General features: G+C 41.2%; 2 protein-coding genes across 2 annotated transcripts in view; both read left to right on the forward strand.

The window, feature by feature from the left end:
• LOC147300656 (uncharacterized) overlaps positions 1-25,883 on the forward strand; it is a 423,782-nt gene that overhangs the window by 233,787 nt on the left and 164,112 nt on the right. The window lies entirely within an intron of this gene.
• LOC147300664 (uncharacterized) lies at positions 6,790-7,511 on the forward strand. The gene has a single exon (XM_086285028.1). The coding sequence runs from the start codon at positions 6,840-6,842 to the stop codon at positions 7,509-7,511; it is 672 nt and encodes a 223-aa protein (XP_086141154.1). The 5' UTR covers positions 6,790-6,839.

Genomic DNA, 25,883 nt, shown 5'->3' on the forward strand with positions numbered 1-25,883 from the left:
ACGTGAACATGTACTGAAGCTCCCCTTCCTGCAACCCTAAGTTGGACATGTGGTTATGAAACTAGATGGGCGGTAAAATAAGAACCATTATGGATGACTGTTGCTGCCTGTAAATCAAAGTCTGCCTGAGGTGGGATTTCAGAAGCAGAAACCATGAGGAGCACAGCACCACTCCCAGAAGGCTGAGATGTGAAGCCATGTGATGAGTGAAATGATGATGGAGGAGAACACAGATGAAGATCTGGAAGCTGCTGCCTCTTTATATAGTAGACACTGAAATCACCTTTTGCCTCCCTGCCAGCACGAAAACCCACACTAAAAACCCACTTACACAAACCCTCGGCTCTGGGATGGATTCAGAAACATGTCAGTTCTGCTAAACAAATGGACGGTTTTGCAACCACAAAGTTTAATCCTACAAGGGCAGAATTATGTTCACTCTGTGAGAGGTGAACCTCAGACAGTTAGCAAGAGAAACATTCAAAGAAACAACCTAAATAACACAAACTTAGCAGTTGGGATGCAGATCAGACGATATCAGCAACGTGATGATCAAATGTAGTTAAAAACACAAGAAAAACAGGCTTTTTGCTCCAAAAGGACAAACAAAGCAGGGCCAGATTAACCTGTCGGCACCTGCTGGCGTGCAGAGTAACATGTGACAACAACACACACGTGGTCACCTCAACTTGTTTCACTGGAGTTTCTCTTTTAGAGCTTTAACCTCCTAAGACCTGAACTCTTTCATGCATTTTTAAAGTCTCTTTGCTATTTGGGCTGTTTGGGACCTGATTCATGTACAAACAAAGAATTACCAGAACTTTGTTTCTGAGAGAAATGAGATCCACATATGAGGATATTCGCTTTAAATGTCGATAGAACAGAGGCAGGATAATGACCTCGTAAGTGCAAATGAGGTCCTTGTGGAGCAAAACTTTGTATTTTCGTCTAAACATCCCAAAATGTGACGTCCACACATGAGGACAACAGGGCGCTAAAGTCCGTACAAACTTTTGTTTCTTCATTTGCTTGCAAACGAATGGAAATCCTCACTTAAAGCCAAGAAGCTTATTACCTGTGCAGCTTTAGCGCCTCAGAGCAAACAAGAGAGCTTTGATCACAATGATTTTTCTTTTCACATTTCATTCACGAGCGATTTTTTAATGTCACCTGATCTCAGTCAGCAGACTGAATATAACAGTAAAGCACTAGTGAGCTAATGAATTAGATATTGGTCACTCATATCAACTGAAAGAGTGTAAGACAAGTAAATGTGCTATAAAGGCCGGAGAAGAGTTAATAAAAAGGGCTTGAAATGAAAATATTTCATTATTTGCTGTTTCATAGATTTTTGGTTTTATTGCACTTTTGTCAGCCCTGCTGCTGTTTTTAAAAGTACTTTATTAATAAACTGGCATAAATGGTAACATTGAACACTTGCCAGTGTGAACAAAAGGTTCTTAGCTTTAGCATCAAAGCTTCAGTTCACCTTTCTCATGGCAGTTCCTTCAGTATGTGTATTAATGCAGGAACAACTCGATTCCACACAGCTGACGTACCGAGAGTGTCTGCTGTGTGGTTAACTTTATAACCTTTGGTACGCAGTGGTGTCGCTCCACCTGTTAGCTAGTTTAAGAAACTGGTTAAGGAGGGAGTATCTGTGAGGATGAGGAGGATTTAGTTCTTTAAAGACACGTCAGATACTTGCAGGAAGCTTCTTTCAGCTTCTTTTCTCCACTGCGCAGGTTTAAAACCATGACAGCAGAAGTCATGATGAAGAGATTGATTAGTCAGTGACAGTGTAAAGAGTCCTCCTGCCTGCATCACTCGCCAGTATAAACAGACCTTTGCTCCTGGAAAACAAATATATCAAAGTCATGTTGTCCAAGAAATGCATTTTATCTCACTAGTGAATCAAAGAAAGTCTGTATACTTTCTGAGAGTGAGAGGTGAACGTCAGACAGTTCTTAGAAAATGTAGTTTCTCTTTAAGCTTTTAACATCTTTTACCCCCATTTGTCTAAAACTACTTGACAGCCCTTCATGTCAGAGGTTTATTACCTGTGCAGGATGGAGCACATGGTCTCAGTCAGGCTGGACACGATCACTCCTACAGGAAGTAAATGTGATTTTATTTCACCTGTGAAATGATGAAAAACAGCAGAATAGCTCACGCTAACAAACGGGTGTTGAAATGTTTCATTTTCTGCTGTTTCACAGGTCAAAAAGGGCGTCGAAGCAAACTGAAGCTGAGCTGCTGCTGCTGTTGTAGTGCAGCATCTGCTGTGTGCTTCATCAGAGAACCTTCTGTACACAGCAGACAGAGGCTGCTGCCACTGAAGTCCATCTGCTAGAGAGCTTTAAACACTGGTTATTGAAGTGGCTTTGATGATACTGATACACAGTCTTTGCTGCTGTCACAGGACAGGGATCCACCAGGGAGTAGTTGTCAGGATAAAGAGCCTTCGCTTCTCTAAATATAAACTGGATACTTGTAGGAAACTTTGGGAAACAGCATTTTTCCTCATATCGTCTAAACTGAAGTTAGCTCAGGTGCTTCTTCCATACTTGCTCTGCAGAAAGCCAAAGAGTTTGGAGCTCTGCAAACATTTGCAGCACAGCTGGATGTTTGTAACTTTGGTCACCTCTGTATCATCCCTCAGATTCTTTCTGCACAGCTTTGAAACCATGACAGCACGAGTGATGCTGAGGAGACGTCCAGTTTAAACAGACCTTTATTCCTGGAACACAAACACATGAAGTGATGCTGCTAAAGAAGAACATTTAATCGCACTAATGAATCAAGCATCTGTATGTTTGTCTGTCAGTCTATCAACAGTTCCTCTGATCGACTTCAGACTTGGTGGGTATTTTGTTTTTGCAGCGGTCAAAGTCGATCAGCGTGTTGCTTTGTCTGCTGTAAATCTGCCTGTACAAAGGGAAACATGCATGTTTTAGATGCAAACTCACAACATGGCTGCATTTTTGTGGTTATGTGTATTTTATATTGATTTATTCTATTATGTTTTGTATCTTTACAAGTGTGTCGATACAAAGGCTTGATTAAAACAAAGGTCTCAGCTGTGCTGTTAGGGATGCTCTCATATTTGTTTCAAATGTAATAAATCAAAGGATTTCAGGCTTTTCATCCTTTTTATTTGTTTGGTTCTAACAGCAGCTGGATAAAAACATGCAGGTGATGAATATAATTGTGTGATATTATGAGCATTGTGAATAAAGAAAGAGCAGAGATAGTAAAAAGGAAACAGGTGATGGACGTGAGATTTTCAGAACAAAAGCTCCTCAGTGAGACGATCACCTGGACACAAGGTCAGGCAGCTGGGACTCATCTAGAGAGCAAAATGGAAAAGTGATCTGTGCAGAACATCACTGTTGATTGCAGTTATTTACATCAGACTTCTTCTCTGAGATAAGAGCACCATTTGTGGGAAAGATGACAGTATTTCCAGGCTGGATGCTGTTTGCAGGGAGAACTGAATGAAAGTCTCCTGCACCTCAGCGCTGAGGTCCACACCTGTGAACACAGATGAGGTCAATCTGCTGCAGCACGTAGAGCTTTACTGATCAGCAGGTTCAAAGGATTCAGCAGAGCGTAGAGTCAGAGCTAAATGCCACATCACCATAGAGTTTGTTAACAACAGCTTTCTTTGCCCTTTGTCTCGATGGACTGAATCAGGGATACTCGTCATACTTCACCTCAACCACGTCACTGAGAGACCCCAGCCTGACACAGCAGCAGAGATGATGAAAGCAGAAACAGCAAACAGATGCTTCAGTTGTGTTTCTCTCTGTGTGTGTGCGCTCACGCCCACTTGTGTGTGTGAACTTTCCACGTACCTCAGCTTGTTTCTCCAACCTGAGCCATCAGGGCTGAAAAACATCACTAACACATGAATTCTTTCTCTTTTTGTTATCACCTGTGATCATGTGTCTTATGTTTCTGTCATTCACCAGTTCTTGTATAGTTACGTGTAACTAGACTTCTGTTGGACGTAAATGATTGTTTTGTATGCAGATCTGTACAAAGGATGTAAACACTTGATTACAAAGGAGATCTCAGCTGTGTTGTTATGGATGGACTTCAACGTATTTGTTAAAAAAGAGAATAAAGCAAAGTGTTTTAGCTGTTTGGGAGTTTTTGTTTGATTCGATTCAGTTTTATTTCTATGGAGTCAAATAATAACAAAGGCTCTAGAACAGCCCTGAGTTTGTCCAGGTGACACTCCTCTGAAGAACAAAGACAAAGAGGAAGAAGGGGATTCGTTTTCAAGTCTTGTTTCTTTCAAAATAAAAGCTGAAATGTTTTGGAAGCATGATAATATTTCAGCCAGGATGCCGTCTCCAAGGAGACCTGCACCTCAGCGCTGAGCTCCACATCACGCCCTGTGAAAGCACAGATATAAATCTGCTGCAGGGAGAAGAACTTTACCCAACACAAGTGTAGAAGTAGACATTTGACTTTACCTACAACCTGTTAACAACAAAGCTTTCATTGCCTCTGCTGTTGATGTCATGTAGGACTAATCATACTTCACATCAGCCATGCACACGTCAGAGGATCTCCAGGCTTTCAGTAATAAAGCCAAGCAGATGATGTGAACATAGCAATAGTAAAACATGCATCATAATCAGCTGTATGTGTCGACTATGTGGCACCTCAGTCTTGTTGCCATGAAGAAAAGTTGTGTAACATGTAGCATAAGGGCTGCAAAGACATCATGTAGACAGCAGTCGTCTGTTAGTCGTAACGTATCTCCTGTTAAAGAGTTAAATGTGCGTTCTCCATCTCTGTCCTCTCACAGCTCGCCGTATACCAACTCCAGCTGTGGTAACAAGACATGATGCACTACCAGATGAAAGAGTCCTAGGAGTGAACTGGTGCACAGAGACAGATGTATTCAAGATCAGGATAACTGAAAAACCTGTGCCAACGACTAGGCGAGGCATCCTCTCATTTGTAAGTGCAATATATGACCCATTGGGCTTTTTGTCTCCTGTCATTCTGAACAGAAGCTAAACAAAGTCCTGCTGTGAACAGCAGCAATATGGATTTTACACATCCATCCATCTTTTCAGCTCAGGGTCGTGTGTGTGTTTGCACCATGTTTACAGAAACTGGAACGTGACTCCACTTGTCGCCAAGAGTTTGAAGGCGTTTTTGAGACTAAACATGGTGTTTTAGTGTCAGAGGTACGATTAGGTTGTGGTTAGGTTTAGGGCTGAAGGTTAGGGTTAGGCATTCAGTTTTTAGGGTTAGGTAAAGCATTACATCAATGTCCCCACGGAGATATGAAAACAGGACTGTGTGTGTGTAACCCTATCCCAGCTGTTATTAGGCAAGAAGCAGTTAACCTGTGGGAGGATGTCAGGGTACCAGGAGAGAATCAGACATGGATTCAAACCCAGGACCTTCTTGCTGAGAGCAGGTTGATCCCACCTACAAAGATCATCTGTTTAAACGTGCGCTGTAACTGAGTATTTTTTAAACATGAGAAACCGAATATAAGGGTTGCTCTGCCACTGCTGCCTTGACCGGTTACTTCAGTTTATCCAGTGACCACGTTGGCAGCATCAAAGCTAAGTAAGGCCACGCCCACACTTACACCGGGATTTTTGAAAACGTAGATTTTTCTGAGCGTTTGCGCCTTTCATCCACACGTAAACGGCGTTTTCACTGAAAACTGATATTTTTGAAAACGTCTTGTTAAGTCTAATTGTTGAATGTTGCCATTGTGTTTCTTAAATTTGTACAGCATTAGTTCAAGCAGTAGGATCAAAGCCATTCCTTTGATCCTGACCACCTCTCCAGCCACTCTGTGCTGGGGGAGGTTTTATTGTAGATACATCCTATCTGAAAGACCTGTTTCTTTTGATGTAAGCTTCCTGGGTTTACGACCCTTTGGTCAGCAGGAGGTCTGACACACACACACACGCACGCACGCACGCACACGCGCACACACACACCCACACACGCACGCACGCGCGCGCGCGCGCACACACACACACACACACACACACACACTCAGTGTATACATTTACATACAGTGCCTTGTCTTTGTAACCAAAGGGGGTTGCAAGGGAGGTGTTTAGTAAACTATTGTTTGAAGTTTGTCAATAAAAGGCAGCGAGAGGAGGCCATCATCGGGGTCATTTTCGTGGTGGACACAGACGAGGCCTCCCTTGCACAAGTAATCGATCGATCGACTGTCTTGTTTTCTTCATGATGAATAAGTCTCTAGAATTAGCGGGGCTTGTGGAAACACAGACCCAACATTTATTTGGTCCTCCGAGCCGGAGCCTAACACATTGCATCCACCGAGGAGAGGGAGAGGACGCCACCGCAACGTCTGGGATGATTGACGTAAAGCCCTGGTGTTTCACTTTGCTTTGTCACCAGGCCGGGAAGTTTTCGCCTGAACTCCCCTCGGGATGGATGACGATTGACGGGATCCAGAGACTCTTCCCATGAACGTAAACAAACAGTTAGTACAGAAGGCCTTAGAGAGCGGCTACGTGACCCTGCGTTGACCGCAGGTAACGGAAGCGCGCTAGCCGCGTAACAGAGACACAGGCTTCTCTGCCGTTTGGGGCGTGGAAATAACCTAGGTTCGGTAGCTCCGCCGTGAGGAGTGTCCGGAATCTCCGCCATTTGGGGGCGTTGGAGAGTGTCCGAAGGTTGAATTCTCCGCCATATGGGGCGTTTGAGAGTTTTCAACAGAGAGCGCTAGCTGTGCGTGCAGACGCAAGCGATAGGCCTATGTTATGTGTGTGTGCGGGCCAGACGTGGTCTGCGTGAGTGTGGCTGATTGTTGTCTTGTAATGGAGAATAAAATGTGTAAGTCTGCCTTAGAAGGAGATGTAAAATTTATGCAGAAAGTTTTACCAGGCAGCACGCAGTATGTAGGTTGTTGGTGTGAGAAATATGGATTTGAAGGGACATTAGTGGAAGTTAAGTGTAAAATGCTGGTAGAAAGAATAGCTGTAAGTGTAGCAGGTAAAACAGGTAAAGCGAAGCAGAGGAAGGAATTGCAGTTAGCAGTTGCTAAGTTGTGGCTGGAGCAGACTCAGAAGAGGAGAGAAGCACAGAATGTTAAAAGAGCAATATTGCAAGAAGTTCTTGTGAAACCTGAGGATGAAACTACAGCTCAATCCACTGCAACTACTTTAGAACAACACCGTAGAAAAGCATTAGGAAGAGCAAGAATGTTAGCAGAAAGTAGAGCCAGAGAAGAGCGTGAGAGAGCAGAGGCAGAGGTGGAGGAGAAATTAAAGGCTGAGTATGGAGAGGCATTAGGAGCAGCATTGAGTCCAAGACAGACTAGGCAGGGTAGGAAACAGAAAGTAAAGTTAGTGAACACAAACGTTACAACCACATATCCATCCCTGACACAACACAAAAAACAAAAAAAAACATATGGTGTTTCTGTAACAGAGTGTGAAGATGAAGAAAGTTTTTCTCCTGATCAATTCCGTGAGTGTGAGCGTGTTTGACGTCATGGTGTGTGTGAAAGGTATCCAGCTGGGGCAGACGTGATTCTGCAGGTCACCTGCCCAGTGGACGAAAAGAAATAAAATAGTTGTGTGGATGAATGATAGCATGAAGAGTGTTTGGTGTTTCTCAGTCTGAAACAGCTGTAATGCTATTTTCTGTTTTGGAGAAAAGTACAGTGAAAGAAAAAAACAGAGAGAGATGTGTGTGGTTTTAAGCAGTGATGAGAATAATGGAAGTGTGATGAGAGAGGACCACAAAAACATACTGAAGATGCATTAACTATACCAACCCTACATGCATATTAGTTACATGAGAAGAAACTTATTATGTGCTAAGACAACAGGGTTATGCTGTATGTTGTGTGTATGGCTGATTGGATGAATGTTTGAGATTAAACTGGCTGTTGATTTGTCTTTTATTACTAAAGTTGAACCTGCCAATTGGGTTGTTACGATTTATCCCCCTGGCATGAAGAACACGTGTCATGACTTAAACAAGGCCTTTCTTTCCTTTGATTTCCTTTATTTTCTTTCTTTTATTTTGTTACTTTCATGGTGCACTGAAAGTTTTGTTTGATGATCTCTGTTTGAGCAGATCTGCACGATTAGAATCGAAGCGTCGTCGAGAAAACTGTTGCAAAGTGAGCTTCTCCAAAATTAAAATGGGCTCAGGAGAAAGCCACTTATTTGGGACAATCAGGAAACAAGTTCCTGTCCAAAAGGATTCAACGAGGAAATCCAGTCTAAATTCTTTTTCTTTTTGAAATGATGTCGTTTTGCTGAGCGTGGAAACGAATGCGACGATAATTTCCACAATCAGCAAAAGAAGGAATCACTGAGTGAATGAGTAAGAATTTTAAAATAAATGGGGAACTGACTGACTGACTTAACACCATTGTGTGAAGTCAACCCCCACCTGACAAAGGTGTGGATGTATCTCTGTGTGTGTCTCTGTTGCAGGAGCAGAAGGAGACCAGAGGAGGAAACTTGGGTCACATGACTATGTGAACTCTGAAAATTTAACCTTTTTAGTTTAAATTTTTCTGTGTCTGTGAATTTACCATGTGTGTGTCATTCACTACCTTGTGTTGCTCACAGAGATTACTGAAAGAGTGTATACACCTGCGCAGCGCTAACATTTACATTTCTTTTTACAGCCGATGGTTAATCATGTGATTTGATCATGTGATTTACAGCAGGACACAACTTAATGATGTTTCTCTACCACAGGATTACTGAGATTTTGTATGAAGAAAACTGTAGTTACAGGCTATATGTTGATGATGAAATTACAGTGTTGTTGAGAGAATGTTGGAGAAAATGTGAATGTAACAGGGGAGAAATTTTTTTTTTTTCTGCCTGTCCCGTTTGGCTCTTTTGAATTCTTGTCTAAAGGCAAAGAAAGATGCCCAACGGATTTACTTTACCAAATTGACCATCCCAGCCTTGCCATAATGGTCCGTTTGATTCACCTTTTATTGTTTATTTTATTTTCACTTGCTGAATACGGGACAGACTTGACTGGAGGAAAGAAGGGGAGAAAGAAAGAGGGAAAGAGAAACAGCTGAGAAGAGGGACGGGGGAGAAGGGCAAAAAACAAAAACCAACAGAATGGGCAGAAAAAAAATGCATCTATCGATCACCTGGATCACCTGTTGAGAAAAAAAAAAGAAAACAAGCAGAAGAAAACAAGAATAATAGAATAAACAACATCACAATGATATATGGGAATATGACAGTAAATACTAAATATTAAATACTAAATACTTCCTTATTACTGGCAGGGGAAGTGGTGGTGGGTGGAGATAGGCCTCCAAACCTTGGAGGGCCCGAGATGTCCCCAGAGAGGTGGCGTCTGATACCCAACCTGACATATAGACACAGACATACAGGAACACACAGATACAAACATCCATTCCCACCCTCATGCTCTCATGTGCACTTACTCCACACTCAACCAACGTGGAGACATACATAAAGAGACGTTGTACACACGATCACACTCCCCAAGCGTACTCTACGAACCGGGTCTAGGTACCCTTGCCCCTGGAGGGGGGAACTGCACCCAGACCCAGGTGGTGTTACCCTTTTCCCTGCGGTGGGGAGAGGCATATATATATATATATATATATATATATATATATATATATATATATATATATATATATATATATATATATATATATATATTGACAGCTGTGATGTTCTTATGTTCCAGTCGGCAGCATTACGGTTACCATGGTTCATGGTTACAGGGTGATGCTCTCTCTCTCTGCGTGTTTCCTGGGTGAGAGAGCGCCTTTTTGTTGTTGTTGTTGTTGTGCTAAGATAATAGGCAGAATATAAATAAATAAAATAAAATATCCTGGCTATAACAGTTTGGGTCAAAGTGCAGATGTTCCAGATGTTCTGAGTCTGTCTGTGTTTCATGTTAACATGTAGATGTTGGACCAAAGTGAAGCTTTTTGATGTGACAGCAGGAATGTGAAGTGTAACTCTGAGCTGTAGGAAATGAAACTAAACGGACTTTTTCTCCTTTATTTATAGGAAAGTGTAGGAGAGCAACAGATGAACAAGCGTTACTGTAACAGGAAACATCAGAGGACCTTTATGTTCATCATCATCACTGTTTCCTTGTTCTGTCACAAACACACACTTCCTGCTCTCTCTCTGATGGATCTGATTGGCTGTTTCATTCACAGGAGGTCAGGGCGTCACACAAACAGCTTTAACTGCACAACGACACACTTTAAATCATCTGCAGACAAACCTGTGTGTTTGATTTATGAAGAAATAATAAAGACGTGTGTACAGCTGTCCATGAAGCAGCTTCTCACACAAACTCTGACACTTCAGCCACTTTAATTCCTGCAAAGCTGCGTAATAAAGAGCTGTGACTGCTATGAGCTGCTGATGATGACTGCATGAAGCTCTCAGCTGAAGCTTCTTTCATTTATTTTAATGTTAATGTCGCCTTTTTAAGCCTGTGTGAGGATTTTAATGACACACATTAAAGGAGCTTCTTTGATTAGAACCAAATTCATGTTGATTTTCAGCCTGAAATGATAAAAACTTTAATAATTCTGTTTATAATCATCAACCTGGAGACTAATGAAAAGTATAATAGTGAAAAAAAGCCTTTATTATTTGAGTAATGCCTGAATCTGCTCAGAGACAACACAGAGGTGTTGATGACAGTTTGACATTAACTGAATTAAAAACAAAGTGCTCTTATTGTGAAAATCTGCCTCCTACTTCTTTAAATCATTTTTATGTATTTTTTAACCTCACAGTGAAACATTGAGGCATTAATCTGACACAGTTTGATCAGCAGCTGTGTTTTCACTGACGTTTCACTTTGATTTGTTCAGACTGAGCAGAGAGGATCGGTTCTCTGTGTGCGCACTGCTGAGAAACACAAGCTCATTTCTGCTGTTTCATGAAAAGTGTTATGGAGGAACAAGAAGTTCAGCCTCTAAACTCTCAGCGTGAGGACTGAGTGAAGAGTTTCAGAGCAGAGAGTTTTGGCTCACAGCTTTTAGCGTCTACACAAAGAGACGATTACGCACTTGATCTGAGAACATCTCCACCTCCTACAAACAAACTCTCCTACGAGCAGCTGTCACAACCACAACAGGCAGAAGACTGGATTTCTTCAGGTCAGATTTCATGCAGTTTGCATAAATTGTGTGTCACAGACTTTGTAGTTCACATTTGTGTGACTCGTTTAAATCTTCTCCTCCTGAAAGTGAAACTCTTACAAACACATCAGGCCACAACCTGCTGCAGGTTAATGATTGATCTGAAGGCAGCTGACCTTTGAGCAGGAACTTGTGAGTCTTTTATTGTGTTTAATGCTCACAGTGCTGAAGCCTGCAGACACACCCACATCATATTATTTGTTCTCAGGAGATAACATAGAGATTTTGGCCCTTTCTCAATGTGCGTACTTGCGTTCTCGTCTACTCGTGATACGTCATCAGTCGGAGACCAAGTACTGTTCCAATTCGAAGTACGCATCAAGCCGAGTTCTCGCTCCGCCCGTTTTATCGAGCATGCATCGGTGGTGAGTTGTGTGGACTTGGTACAGCTAAATATCCCAGAATGCATTTCGTCCAAAACTCAAACGCGGCAATGGCGGACGAGCGGGGCTGAAAACTTTTAAATATTACTCTTTCTGGGTCACAAAATAAACATTTAAGTTATTTCAAGCGAGAATGTAGCTGTGTAAACTTCAAATATCTGCTCGATTTATCAAGATATCATATATTTCCAAACGCGCTCCGACGTTTTCGGAGACGTCTGTGACCCGCCAGCTCCATAGCAGACAGCGAGGTCAAGGATCATTAGAGCCGGCGAGAACAGCGGACTCCCAGCACATCGTTTTCACCCCTTTTATTAAGGTATGTACACGTATGTACATGTACACTATTTTTATTAATAGAGATTTCACCACTGAGGTTAAACATGATATATAAGTCACTTAGATCACTTCTAAATGTTAATGTTTGGCTTATTTCAGTGTTTTATTTGTTCCTGAGTAAACCGGTTTGGCTGTGATTAAAGTTAAGCTTCATAACATATTACTCACAGTTAAATTAAGAGGGGACGGCAGTAAAAACTCTGGACCTGTGACATCATCAAGTATGCCGGTGTTCCAATTGTACAAATTGCGAGTCCGTGCTCCCGTTTCCGGCAAGTCCGTGCTCCCGTGCGGTCTCGGCAAATCCGGTCTCGCCGAGAACGCGAGTACATACTTGCGTACTTAGAATTGAGAAAGGGCCTCTGACTATATCGCTCTATCGGGAGGCACCAAGATGGCGGCTTGAACAGTCGTGTTTTTTTCAGGAGCTCCGAAAGACCGCAAAATTTACTAAGTAACTTCATTCTCTTTCCACTCGAATTATAACTATGGATGCCCAAAAGGTTATTAAGAATGCAAAGCTGCAATTTGTGCCGTCAAACCCCAATGTTAAGACGTCGTCGCATGCTAAAGTCAGTGACCATGGCTATGCTAACACTGAAGCTGCCAACGTGGGCTTAAACAAGCGAGAACGGGGAGCAGACTCGGCGCCGCCAACTCCTTCAAAACAACCGCCAGAGGAGAAAAGAACAAAATCTTCAGAGAAGGAAGACGATATCTCCAATAAAACTATTTTTGAAGCCATTATGGGACTTGACAAAAAATTTGAAGCACAACTGGAGGATATCAAGGAACAAAACAGACAAAGTGCAGCTATGGTTGCCAGCTTGGCTAAGGCTGTAGAGTTTAATGCTGCAGAGATAGTTGATTGCAAACTGAAAGTTGTTAAACTGGCAAATGCGAATGAACAGCTGCTTAAAGACAATGAAGACTTGAAAAGAAGAGTGAGAGAACAGGAGCGCTACCGAATGAGGTGGTGCCTAAAACTGAAAGGGATGAAGGAAGACAAAGATGAAAACATTAGAGTGAAGGTTTTGCAAACGCTTCAGAAGATTGCCCCTGACTTGAACTTAGAAGAGGCCGTTGATATTGTCCACCGTTTAGGGAAACGAGTTGATGGCAGAAACAGAAACATCATTATTCTATTCACACAGAGGCGAATTAAAGAAGAGTTGTGGAGGCGCACCAAAGACTCTTCAACCTGCAAGCAAGAAGGCATCAGTTTCGCAGAGATGTTGCCGCAGGAGGACATACAAGATCGACAGCGCCTATGGCCTCTGGTGGAGGAAGCAAGACGTGCGGGTAAACGAGCCTACTTTCGTGGTCCACATGCCTTCATTGATGGACGCAAAGTTGAGGAAAGACAGGAGAACTAAAAATGACAAAAACTGAAATAGTGGAAACTTGTTAGCGGTCTAAGGAGCTCAGCATTTAGTACTTTTTTTACTTCTTTTTCTCACGTGGTGAGTGATATTCTGTCTATAGTTCATGTTGAATGTTAACATTTGTTTTGGTTCTTTAAATGTTAGGGGTTTAAGAGAATCTGTTAAAAGAAAAGCCTTATTTTTGTACTGCAAAAGTAAAAAATCAAACTGTATTTTTCTACAAGAGACTCATTCATCTGATAGTGATGTATCTTTTTGGTCAAACCAATGGGGTAGCAAAATCCTGTTTAGCCATGGCTCAACGAGGTCGGGGGGTGTAGCAATTTTATTCAATAACTTTCCTGGGGATCTTGTACTACAACGGACTGACTTGAATGGTCATTGGTTGATTGCTGTAATGAGAGTTGAAAGTTTGTTTTTCATTTTAGTCAACGTTTATGGATATAACAATGAAAGTCAGAATAAAATTATGTTAGAAGATATAACTTCAAATATTTTTGAACTTAAAGATCGATACCCTACAGAATACATCTTAATGGGTGGTGATTGGAACATGACTCCTGATGAATGGACTGATAGATGGCCCTCAAGGACAGGTAGACCACAAAAAAATAACCTAATTATAGATTTTTTGATAAATAACAACTTGACAGATATTTGGAGAGTAAGAAATCCAGGATTTAAGAGCTTTTCTTGGTTTAAACCAAATGGAGCTTGTAAATCTAGAATAGACTATTGGCTAGGAAGTGACATCATTCTTAGGCACACTGTAAAAGTTGTGATGTCAAATGCACCTCTATCTGATCATTGCTTTATTGAACTGTGCTTAGAATCGGAAATTAGACAATCAAATAAAAGAACTTATTGGAAGTTCAATGCCAAACTTTTACAAAATGAAGACTACTGCGACATAGTCAGAAAAATTATAAAAGATATTATGGCTGATCATCTAATTGTAGGCTATACCAGTAAATGGGAATTCATTAAATTCAAAATTAGAGAATTTAGTATTCAATTCAGTAAAACCATAAGTCAAAAGCAAAGAGAATATGAATGTAAATTATTCCAAGAAATTACTTATTGCTGTAGTAAAGATGATCTAAATACCCAAGAAAGGAGTAAACTTATGGAGTTGCAAACTAAATTAGATCAGCTCTACCTAAATAAAGCAGAAGGAGCTTTTGTGCGTTCACGGGCCAAGTGGATTGAGGAGGGGGAAAGAAATTCTTCATATTTTTTTAATTTAGAAAAGAGCAGACAGAAAAGAAATTTTATATCTTCTCTGTTAATTGATGGCATTGAATGTGACGACCCTAAAATTTTGGAGAATGAAACTTATACATTCTATTCCAATTTATACTCCTCACAGTTCTCCCAAGCAGATTGTGATGTCTTTTTTGATCAAATAGATAATCTGATCCCTAAAATTGATGAATCATTTAAGGAATTATGTGAATCTGACTTCAGAATTGAAGAGTTAGATGCATCTGTTAAGAAAATGGCACTTAATAAATCCCCTGGTCCAGATGGGCTTACAGTTAATTTCTTCCAATTTTTTTGGGAAGACTTACGGGAAATTTTATTCAAAGCTATACTGGCCAGTATTGAAAAGGGAGAATTGATGTCTAGCATGAAACAAGGATTAATTACATTAATTCCTAAACCAAACAAAGATAAACGACAATTGGATAACTTAAGGCCCATAACTTTATTAAATACAGATTATAAAATTTTCTCTAGCTCAGTTGCAACAAGGCTCAAACAAGGGGTTTCAAGTATAATTAGTGAGACACAATCAGGGTTTTTGAAAGACAGGAACATTCATAATAATATCAGATTGGTTTTAGACTTACTGGACTACAATGATCTAATTAGTGATGACAGTTTTATTCTTTTCTTGGACTTTTATAAAGCTTTCGATTCAGTAGAACATCCTTTTATTTTAGAAACACTAACTCGATTTGGATTTGGGGATAAATTTAGGAAGATAATACACTGAACAAAAATATAAACGCAACACTTTTGTTTTTGCTCCCATTCCCCATGGGATGGACGTAGAGACCTAAAATTCATTCCAGATACACAATATAACCATCCCTCCCAAACAGTGGTCACAAATCAGTCCAAATGTGTGGTAGTGGGCACATCTGCTATATTGAGATAATCCATCCCACCTCACAGGTGTGCCACATCAGGATGCTGATCTGACATCATGAGTAGTGCACAGGTGTACCTCAGACTGCCCACAACAAAAGGCCACCCTGGAATGTGCAGTTTTGTCTCACAGCAAAATGCCACAGATGCCACAAGCAATGAGGGAGCGTGCAACTGGCATGCTGACAGCAGGAATGTCAACCAGATCTGTCGCCCGTGCATTGAATGTTCATTTCTCAACCATAAGCCGTCTCCACAGGCGTTTCAGAGAATATGGCAGCACATCCAACCAGCCTCACAACCGCAGACCTCGTGTAACCACACCAGCCCAGGACCTCCACATCCAGCAGGTTCACCTCCAAGTTCGTCTGAGACCAGCCACCCAGACAGCTGCTGGAACAATTGGTTTGCACAACCAAACAATTTCTGCACAAACTGTCAGAAACCGTCTCAGGGACGCTCAACTGCATGCCCGTCGTCCTCATCGGGGTCTTGACCTGACTCCAGCTCGTCGCCGTAACAGACTTGTGTGGGCAAATGCTCACATTCGATGGCGTCTGGCACGTTGGAGAGGTGTGCGCTTCACGGATGAATCATGGTTCACATTGTTCAGGGCAGATGGCAGCTGAGAATGTCCCAGTTCTTGCATGGCCAGCATACTCACCGGACATGTCACCCACTGAGCATGTTCGGGATGTGCTTGACCAGCGTATACGACAGCGTGTACCAGTTCCCACGAATATCCAACAACCTCGCACAGCCATTGAAGTGGAGTGGACCAACATTCCACAGGCCACAATTGACAATCTGATAGACTCCATGCGATGATGTGTTGCACTGCATGAGGCAAATGGTCATCACACCAGATACTGACCGGTTCTGGGTCCCCAGACCCCCAATAGCGCAAAAAAACTGCACATTCCAGGGTGGCCTTTTGTTGTGGGCAGTCTGAGGTACACCTGTGCACTACTCATGATGTCAGATCAGCATCCTGATGTGGCACACCTGTGAGGTGGGATGGATTATCTCAATATAGCAGATGTGCCCACTACCACACATTTGGACTGATTTGTGACCACTGTTTGGGAGGGATGGTTATATTGTGTATCTGGAATGAATTTTAGGTCTCTACGTCCAACCCATGGGGAATGGGAGCAGTAACAAAAGTGTTGCGTTTATATTTTTGTTCAGTGTAGATATACTGTATAATGATATAAATAGCTCTGTGTCATTAGGCTATGGCACTGGTAAAAGGTTTAGTGTTAAAAGAGGAATTAGGCAAGGGTGTGGAAGCTCTCCGTTGTTGTTCATAATGGTTGTGGAGATGCTCGCAATTCTAATTAAAAACAGCAGTGTTGTTGGAATTGAGATTATGGATAATCTTTTAATAATTAGTCAACTTGCAGATGACACTACTCTTTTCTTAAAAAATGAACATCAGATCCCCCTGGTAAAACAAATAATCACTACATTCTCAAAAGCTTCAGGCTTAAAGTTAAATTTAAATAAATGTGAATTATTGGCATTAAAAGAGTGTAATTCACAATCACTGTACGATATAAAGGTGAAGAAGGAGGTAAAATATTTGGGCATCACAATTTCAAAAGATCACAAAGTCTTAGAAAAAGTAAATATTTTAGATAATGTTGACAAATGTAAGACAATCTTAAATAAATGGTTACAGAGAGACATCACAAATTTTGGAAGAATATTATTAACCAAAATGGATAGTTTATCTAGATTTATATATCCAGCTTACTCTTTATCAATATCGAATAAAGTTATTAAGACAATTAATGGCTTGAATTTTAATTTTATTTGGAGGAATAAGTGCCATTATATATCTAAAGATGATTTGGTTAAACCATACATTGAAGGCGGTGGAAACGCAATTGATTTTGATGTAATGAATGGTGTTTTGAAACTTAAATGGTTAAAATCCTTCCTAAATAATCCACACTCCATTTGGTTTTTTATACCAAATAAGGTCTTCAACACACTGGGGGGTATCGACTTTCTCCTAAAGTGTGACTTTGAAATTACTAAGCTACCTGCTAAACTCTCTGAATTCCATAAACAGGTCCTTCTTTATTGGAAAATGTTATTTAAACATAATTTCACTCCACATAATAGCCCAATTTGGAACAATAGATATATGCTGATAAACAGAAAATCTATTTTTATTCAAGATTGGTTATCAAAAGGTGTTTGGGCAATTGCCCATTTTGTAGATGAGGAAGGACATGTTCTAGGACATCAAGATTTTTGCCAGAAGTTTAATATCCAATGTTCTAAAAGTAAATTTAATCGGGTTATAAAATCCATTCCATTGTCACTTAAAAACATAGTTGTAAATGATATAATATATTCTGACATCTCCCCCAAGTTAAGGCAATTATATATAGATGGTATTCGATTTTGTGATGTTAAATGCAACAATAAGTTTCTTAGATCTTCATTAAGGAGTCTTTATTCTCCAAATTTACTTAGACGTAATTACATATTAAAAGATTTCCAAAGGGAAGAAATTGAAAAAATAAGAACTGATTATATCACCTTCCCTATCCCTCCTAAAGGGAAAGAAGTCCAATTTAAAATCTTGAATAAAATTTACCCGACAAATAGACTCCTTAGTGATAGATTCAAAATAGAAACAGGTAATTGTGCATTTTGTGAAACAGAAGAGGAGGATTTGGATCATCTATTCTTTTTGTGCAATTTTATACAAATATTTTGGTTGGATTTTCATACCTGGCTTTATTCCAAGGGGATTCAAATTACCCCATTTACCCTAAATATGATAATGTTTGGAGTGTTTTTGAAAGAAAAGAAAGCTAATTATGGTGTTAATGTGTTATTAATCTTGTGCAAGCATTTTATACATAAATGTCGTTTTTTTAAGACTAAACCAACACTAGCTTACTGGAAAAACGACTTAAACCTGTTGGTTAAATCTTTGACTTTAGTTAAGAAGAAAAAGGCTGCTTCTTTTATTTCCTTTATAGAAGATTTTGATTTAGTGAGTTAATAATTTGTTGAATTATGTGACCCCATCTTTGTATTTTATTTTCACTATGCATGAAAGTTCCTAATATGTAAGAAAGGTCTATTCTCTGAATCTGTAATATATGGTGCATTTTGTTTGTATGTTTATATTACTAATAAAAAAAATAAAAATAAAAAAAAATAAATATATATATATTAGGGGTGCAACGATACTCAAAATTCACGGTTCGGTTCGATACTTTGGTGTCACGGTTCGATATTTTTTCGATACAAAAAAAATGTTCATGCCTTTTTAATTTGTCATTTATTAAAATTATAAATATATATTTTAACACAAAAGTACAGTTTTTAAATTTAACCCTAACCCTTGTGCGTGTTGTTTTTTAGCTCGTCATATTGCAGCCACAGAAATTCTTTTGTCCATGAAACCATAAAGCTGCACTTTCTTTTTGCCTTATAGTCTGATTTGTCATAACTTCTCCGTTTTGTGGTAAGCTTTTCTTTGGCTGTCACTTCTTCACCCTGACCTGTCTTATTTGGCTCAGCAGAACTAAAATATATATCCTGCTGCTTTTACACGCGCACTCACATAAGCTCAGCGATTCTCTGCGCGATCAACCTCTCACATGTTTAAGCTGCGGGAGATTTCACTTGTCATGTTTGCATAGTAAGCTAACAATTAATAAGACGATGTCAGAGGAATTGGTGCACAAATTATCATCACTCACAGATCAGTGCTGTCGCTCTCTATACACAGTTCGCGCGATTGCAAAGTGAAAGCAAAAAAACAAGCGCAAATTCAAACACGATTTCAATATGTCACATATTGACAGTGGCTCACCCAATGACATAATTACCCAGCTACATTTCTGAAAGAATGCAAAAGCATTGACATATATTTTTCCTTCCTACAATAGCCCGACAGGCAGGGCAGAGATAGCCCCGGGACATCGGGCTAGCGATATTGCGAGCCCTGTATCTGATTGAGGAATCACTCATCTTTGGAAAAGAGAGTTTATTACAGAGAAATGTCTCTTTCCAAAATAAAAGCTATACTATCCGCTTCTTCTGGGCTATATTCTCAGCAGCATATTAAACATATCAGGTCTCCATAAGGAGAATCCTGTGCTAACAGCTGTCTAAATGACTCGGCTAAAGTTTGTAGCATGCATGCTTGTTGTTTTTGTCTTTGCACTAGGATGATGTCGGTGTAAATGTGCAGTCATATTCGTTGTGTTCCCACTAGTGCTTTCAGGTTAATCTCGTTGAAATAACCTTAACGCCACAACACGGCAAATCTCCGTTAACGAGCTACCCTATACAGAGGGGCTAGACGGCCAACACGTTAACGAGCTAACTGCGCTAACACACTAGCTCCCACCCATGTAATTGAGCATTGCATGGCACATCCAACATACTGTTTTACTTTAGTCCATGACTCGCTTACCTTCAGGGTCATACGTCACATGAAAACCAAAATAATTCCAAACGCCAGATCTGAATGAGGGTGGGGAGGTCCACTTCTGTCTCGCTAGCTTGCCCTGCGCTCTTCCTTCTGACCATGCTGTCTGTGTTGAGTGCTCAGTGAATCTGCGTTCGACTACTCCGCCTAGGCTGCACTCTCGAGCCTAGGCGGAGTAGTCAAATGCAGATTCACTGAGCGCTCAACACAGACAGCATCGTCAGAAGGAAAGTTGATAAAATAAATTACAAATTTTGTATTGTTCTTTTTTTTTTCTCCCCTTTGGTTTTCTTTCTTTCTCTCCCCCTCTTTCTTTCATTCTTTCCCCCTGTCCTATCCCACAGTCATGTCTGTCCCGTTTGCAACTGAAAATAAAATAAATTCATAATTATAATAAAGGTCAATCAAATGGACCAATATGATGATCCACTTAAAATAAATCCTCTTGGCATCTTTCTTGGCCTCAAGACAACAATTCTGATGGCTATAGATCCAAACGGGACACAAAAAAAAAAAAAAAAAAAATTGAAAAAAATTGTATTGTTCGATACATATGCGTACCGAACCGAAAGCACTGTATCGAACGGTTCAATATCGATACGAATATCGTTGCACCCCTAATATATATATATATATATATATCGCTCTATCGCGATAGCGCATGTTGATGATGTCATCAAGCTGTGCCTTTTTTGGTCTAAAGCATCGCAGCGGCTACGCTGGTCGTGTCCAAATTCATGGGCTGCATCCTCCTGAGGACCCAGCCTTCGCGGTCTACGTGGGCCGGGTCCTCAGAAGGTCGAGTAGGCCGGAAGTAAACGGCCGTGAAATTGGACGGTCTAGCCTTCAGATTAGCATCACCGCTGTCTCGGTGGAGTTTAATAAACTCAGCCGTCTGCTCCTTGCTATCTAAAATATAACAGGACACTGGCGTAAATTCTCGACTGTCTCATACTTCTGTTTAATCAGTTTTCTGTTTCACGTTTAGTCAGCTGTGTAAAAACCAAGGAGGAACCCACCCGGGGGATTAATAAAGTTTTATTTTATCTAATCTAATAACTTTAATCTTAGCCAAACCGATTTACTCACGAAGAAACAAAACACTGAAAAAAAGCCCAACAATAAAATTTTTAGGTTGTCTAAGTGACTTATACATTACGTTTAAATCGAGCAGCGATAGTCCGCGGTGATCTGAAAATGATGTGCCGGGAGTTGTGCCGTTCTCGGCCGCATCAGTAACCCTCGAGCTCCCGGCTAGCTGGGTAGCAGACGTCTCCGAAAACGTCGAAGCACTTTTGCAAATATGCGATACCTTGATAAACCGAGCAGATATTTGATGTTTACACAGCTACTTTCTCGCATGAAAATATGTTAAAAGTTTATTTTGTGACACAGAAAGATTAGTATGAGTAATTTTAAAACTTAGTAGCGGCCGCCATTGTTGGAAACTGGAGTTTGGCTGGGCCGCGCTATGAATTCTGGGATATGGTAGGCCACGAAGGACACACCTGACCCATCCTTCAAATTCGGGGAAAAGGAGGACGCATTTGTCGGCCGCATTCGGAGGAGTCTACGAATTTGGACAGCCTTCGGCGCGTCGCTGTGACGTAATCGGTCTACAAATGCGGCCTCAGGAGGATGCAGCCCATGAATTTGGACACGACCAACCATTATCCTCTTCAAATTATGGCGGGCGACAGTCATAACAAAGAGATAAAGCACTTTTGAAATACGGGGAAAGCCAAAAACTGCACTTCCTCCACTTCCGTAACATTGATTCATTAATGTTGAATTCTCTCGCAGCTGCTCTATTCCCATGTTGTTGCAGTATATTAATCAGAATCAGAATCAGAATACTTTATTGATCCCTGGGGGAAATTATTTTTTGTTACAGTGCTCCATTTTAAACCAACATTAAGACAAGACAGACAGGCAGGCAGGAATGATTTACTGTGTCGTTCAGTGGTGCTTTTCGGTAACCTCAGTCTCTCACTGAACGTGCTCCTGTGACTGACCAGCATGTCATGGAGTGGGTCGGAGGTGTTATCCAACATTGTCTTTATCTTGGACAGCATCCGCCTCTCCGACACCACCTTGAGGGAGTCCAGCTCCATCCCCACAACATTGCTGGCCTTACGGATTAGTTTATTAAGTCTGTTGGCATCTGCGACCCTCAGCCTGCTCCCCCAGCATGCAACAGCATAGAGGATCGCACTGGCCACAACAGACTCATAGAAAATCCTCAGCATTTTCTGGCAGATGTTGAAGGACCTCAGTCGCCTCAAAAAATAGAGACGACTCTGGCCCTTCCTGTAAAGTGCTGTGGTGTTTTTAGCCCAGTCCAGTTTATTGTCAATGTGTACTCCAAGGTATTTATAGTCCTCCACAATGTCAACACTGACCCCCTGGATTGAAACAGGGGTCAAGTGTTTCCTGGTCTTCCTGAAGTCCACGATCAGTTCCTTGGTCTTTGCCACGTTGAGCTGCAGATGATTCTGCTCACACCACGTGACAAAGGAGTCGACCACAGCCCGGTACTCTGTCTCATCATCCCTGCTGATGCATCCAACCACCGCAGAGTCATCAGAAAACTTCTGAAGATAGCAGGTCTCTGTGCAGTGGCTGAAGTCTGTGGTGTAGAGGGTGAAGAGGAAGGGGGAGAGGACAGTCCCCTGTGGTGCCCCTGTGTTGCTGATCACCTTGTCAGACACACACTGTGGGAGACGTACATATTGTGGTCTTCCTGTCAGGTAATCAACAATCCAGGACACCAGAGAAGCATCCACCTGCATCGCTGCTAACTTATCACCCAGGAGGGTCGGCCTGATGGTGTTGAAAGCACTGGAAAAGTCAAAAAACATGACCCTCACAGTGCTCACCGGCTGGTCCAGATGGGTGTAGACACGATTGAGCAGGTAGATGATGGCGTCCTCAGTTCCGAGACGAATCATAACTAACCTCGTATTGTGGATGGATGATTTCAGTTGTTCTCCTGACTGAAGTTTGGCCCGTGTACAGCATCCTGCTATGCGATTGCATTTGTCCCTGACCACCAGAATCCCTCACGTTAACTTTTATCGAGTGGAAAAAAAGTTGGCGTTCATCCTCCAGCTTCACTGTGCTAATGTTATGCTAACATAGCTGTGTCGCTAGCAATCACGTAGCACAACATTATATACCAGTCCAACTTCAGTAACCCTGCAAACGCCACTGCTGTTTAGTTTTCTGTCTTCATTTATGCTGGAAGTGATAGCAGAGCTGTTTGAATTAGTTTCAAAAATCTCTCAGTCAGAACATGCTATGAAATGTTTAGGTGGAAACTAGCGAGCTAACTTCCTGTTAACTTCTAACTCCGTTAAATTTAATAAATTCTGTTTTCATGGATGTTAAACTTAATTGTTACACCTGGTAAAGCAGCAACGCTGATGATTTTATTAAAGATGAAAGAATTTAGACTGTTTTTAACTCTTAGTGTTCGTTTGACTTTGGGACCTGAAGCGGACAGAGTTTTAGACCCAGATTACTCCGCGAAGCTCCTCACCACGGCAGCCGTAATGCTCTGACAATCCATCAAGCAATGCGGCTTCGTAGCTTACCAAAGTTCTACTAAAACATTTTTTAACAGATTTCTGCACGCCCAAATCGGTTCGAGGTCAGTAAGCACAACCAGAATTCATACATAAGACACACTCTTGATTTTTGAGAAAATTAAAGGATTGTAAGTCCTTATAGTGTGGAAAATATGTTATACAGAAGAAAAGAATATATCGCGATATATATTGTTACCGCACATGCTTCAAATTATACCGCGATATGGATTTTAGGCCATATTGCCCAGCCCTAACTCCCAATTTATTTACCACATTTGAAACATACAGTGTAGCTCCGTCAAAACACTCCAAGGCCAAGTGAAAGTGCTGAGAGGGAAAAGATCATGATTAATGATTTATTTAAACTCATAACTGGGTGCAGCAGCTGAGCTTTGACCTGTGAGCTGCAGCTTAAGCTTCTTTTATGGTTCAGTGTTTAATGTGTAAACTGTTTATCACTGCAGAGACGCCTACAGGCTATCTACTGTTCAAAAGTGAATTGTTATATACAGTGTGGCAGCTGACCTTTGACCTGTGAGCTTCAGAGTCTTTGTTGAGTGTTTAATGCTCATCTATTGAAGCCTGCAGACACACCCACACACCATCTGATTCGTTCTCAGGGTTGTTTTCTGTGTGTTGGAGTTGGAGCAGAAACCTGCTGCAGGTTAATTATTGATCAAATTAATATCACAAAAGGTGCAGCAGCTGACCTTTGACCTGTGAGCTTCAGAGTCTTTGCTGGTGTGAAGTGTTTAATGTGACGCAGCCTGCAGACACAGACGACTGCTGACGGAGAAGAAGCAGAGGATTTTCTCTGTTTCTACACAGACCTGGTCCAGACAGCAGAGAGCTGCAGAGTGAAGACGTTCATTGGAAGAAGAAGCTGAGTAAGTTCAACGTCCTCTTTGAATCCTGGATCAGGAAGTGAATATTTGGTGTTTAAATAAGGTTTCTGTCTTTGACTCAGCCTGCTGTCACTTTGTTTCAGAGAGAAAAGGAGATTTTAGATTAACTGGTGTTCCTGCTGCTCCAGCATTAAAGGACAGTATAGGTGACCGCGCTGATGCCTGTTTATAATTTCACCAAAGCTAATAAACTGTTGGCTAAATTTTCTTGTTTTTAGATGTAAACAGAGGTGAGAGGAGGAGATAATAAGGATTAAATATTATGCTGAATAACTCAATTCTGCTAGTCTGTGACGTAACTCCCAGCAGCATCGCCTCATTTCTTTGACCTTTAACATGAGTTAGCTTAGCTAGCAGAGCAGCTATCTCTGCTGTCTGTCATGTGACCGAGTCAAGTGTGTGTAGTAGACTTGTTAGCATAGCTAGCAGGCTGACAGAGGCTAGCAAACTGTGTGAACACTTTGTAAGAGGTGAGCAGTAAAGAGAAGGATAAGGAGCTCCTCCAAATGCTGATAATGCACTTAACCTGAATTTTCTGCTTGTTACATTATATGTGATGTTCAGTCAAAAACAATTACTTAAATTAACATTATTATTAGTATTATTATTATTCATAACATGGCTCCCTACTGTAGTGGTTTGAACAACTGATCTGTGGTTATTGTGTCCCTGCAAATTCAACAATGCGCCTCAATGCAAAGCATCAAATAAACATTTTTATTATCAAGTCATTCGACCTACTGGTTGAATCACCGTAGCTCTGACAGTGAAGCACACTCATTTTTATTGGTAGTCACCTTGTGAGCAATGTTCCCTCTAAGCTGCGCACGTGCGCAATTCAACCTGCCAACACGGACGATGATGCAGTTCTACACTGCAATCATCGAGTCCATCCTCACCTCCTCCATCACCGTGTGGTACGCTGGAGCCACTATCAGGGACAAACAGAGACTGCAGCGTGTTGTGCGCTCTGCTGAGAAGGTGATTGGCTGCAGACTCCCATCTCTGCAGGACCTGTACACCTCCAGGACACTGCGGCGTGCAGCTCGGATCTCAGCTGACCCTTCTCACCCTGGACACAGTCTGTTTGACCTGCTCCCCTCAGGCAGGAGGCTCCGGTCCATTCGCACCAGAACCTCTCGCCATAAGAACAGTTTTTTTCCCCTCTGCTGTTGGACTCATGAACAATAACCGTATGACTGTCCCCGCCACTAACACATGACCCTACGCTGTGTCACTGCATCATTCATTCCATGTTTGGCACTGATCACCACCTGCACTCATGTATATATCTTTCTACGCAGCACTCTTAATTCTTATTCTCATGTATATATCTCATGTATATCTCATGCACATATCTTTCTACGTAGCACTTTTAATTCTTATTCCTACTTTTATTTTTTTCATGTCTATTTAAGCGCAATTTATGACAGTTTGTTTGCACTGA

This window comes from Aulonocara sp. 'chitande type north' Nkhata Bay, unplaced genomic scaffold (genome assembly GCF_057382095.1).
Source record: "Aulonocara sp. 'chitande type north' Nkhata Bay isolate Kocher_YH1m ecotype deep benthic unplaced genomic scaffold, A_spYH_male_GT1.1 unmapped_scaffold_20, whole genome shotgun sequence".
Taxonomy (NCBI): Eukaryota; Metazoa; Chordata; class Actinopteri; order Cichliformes; family Cichlidae; genus Aulonocara; species Aulonocara sp. 'chitande type north' Nkhata Bay.

Excerpts from the sequence above, each read along its gene's own strand:
- LOC147300664 (XM_086285028.1), top strand. The coding sequence starts at position 6,840 with ATGGAGAATAAAATGTGTAAGTCTGCCTTAGAAGGAGATGTAAAATTT.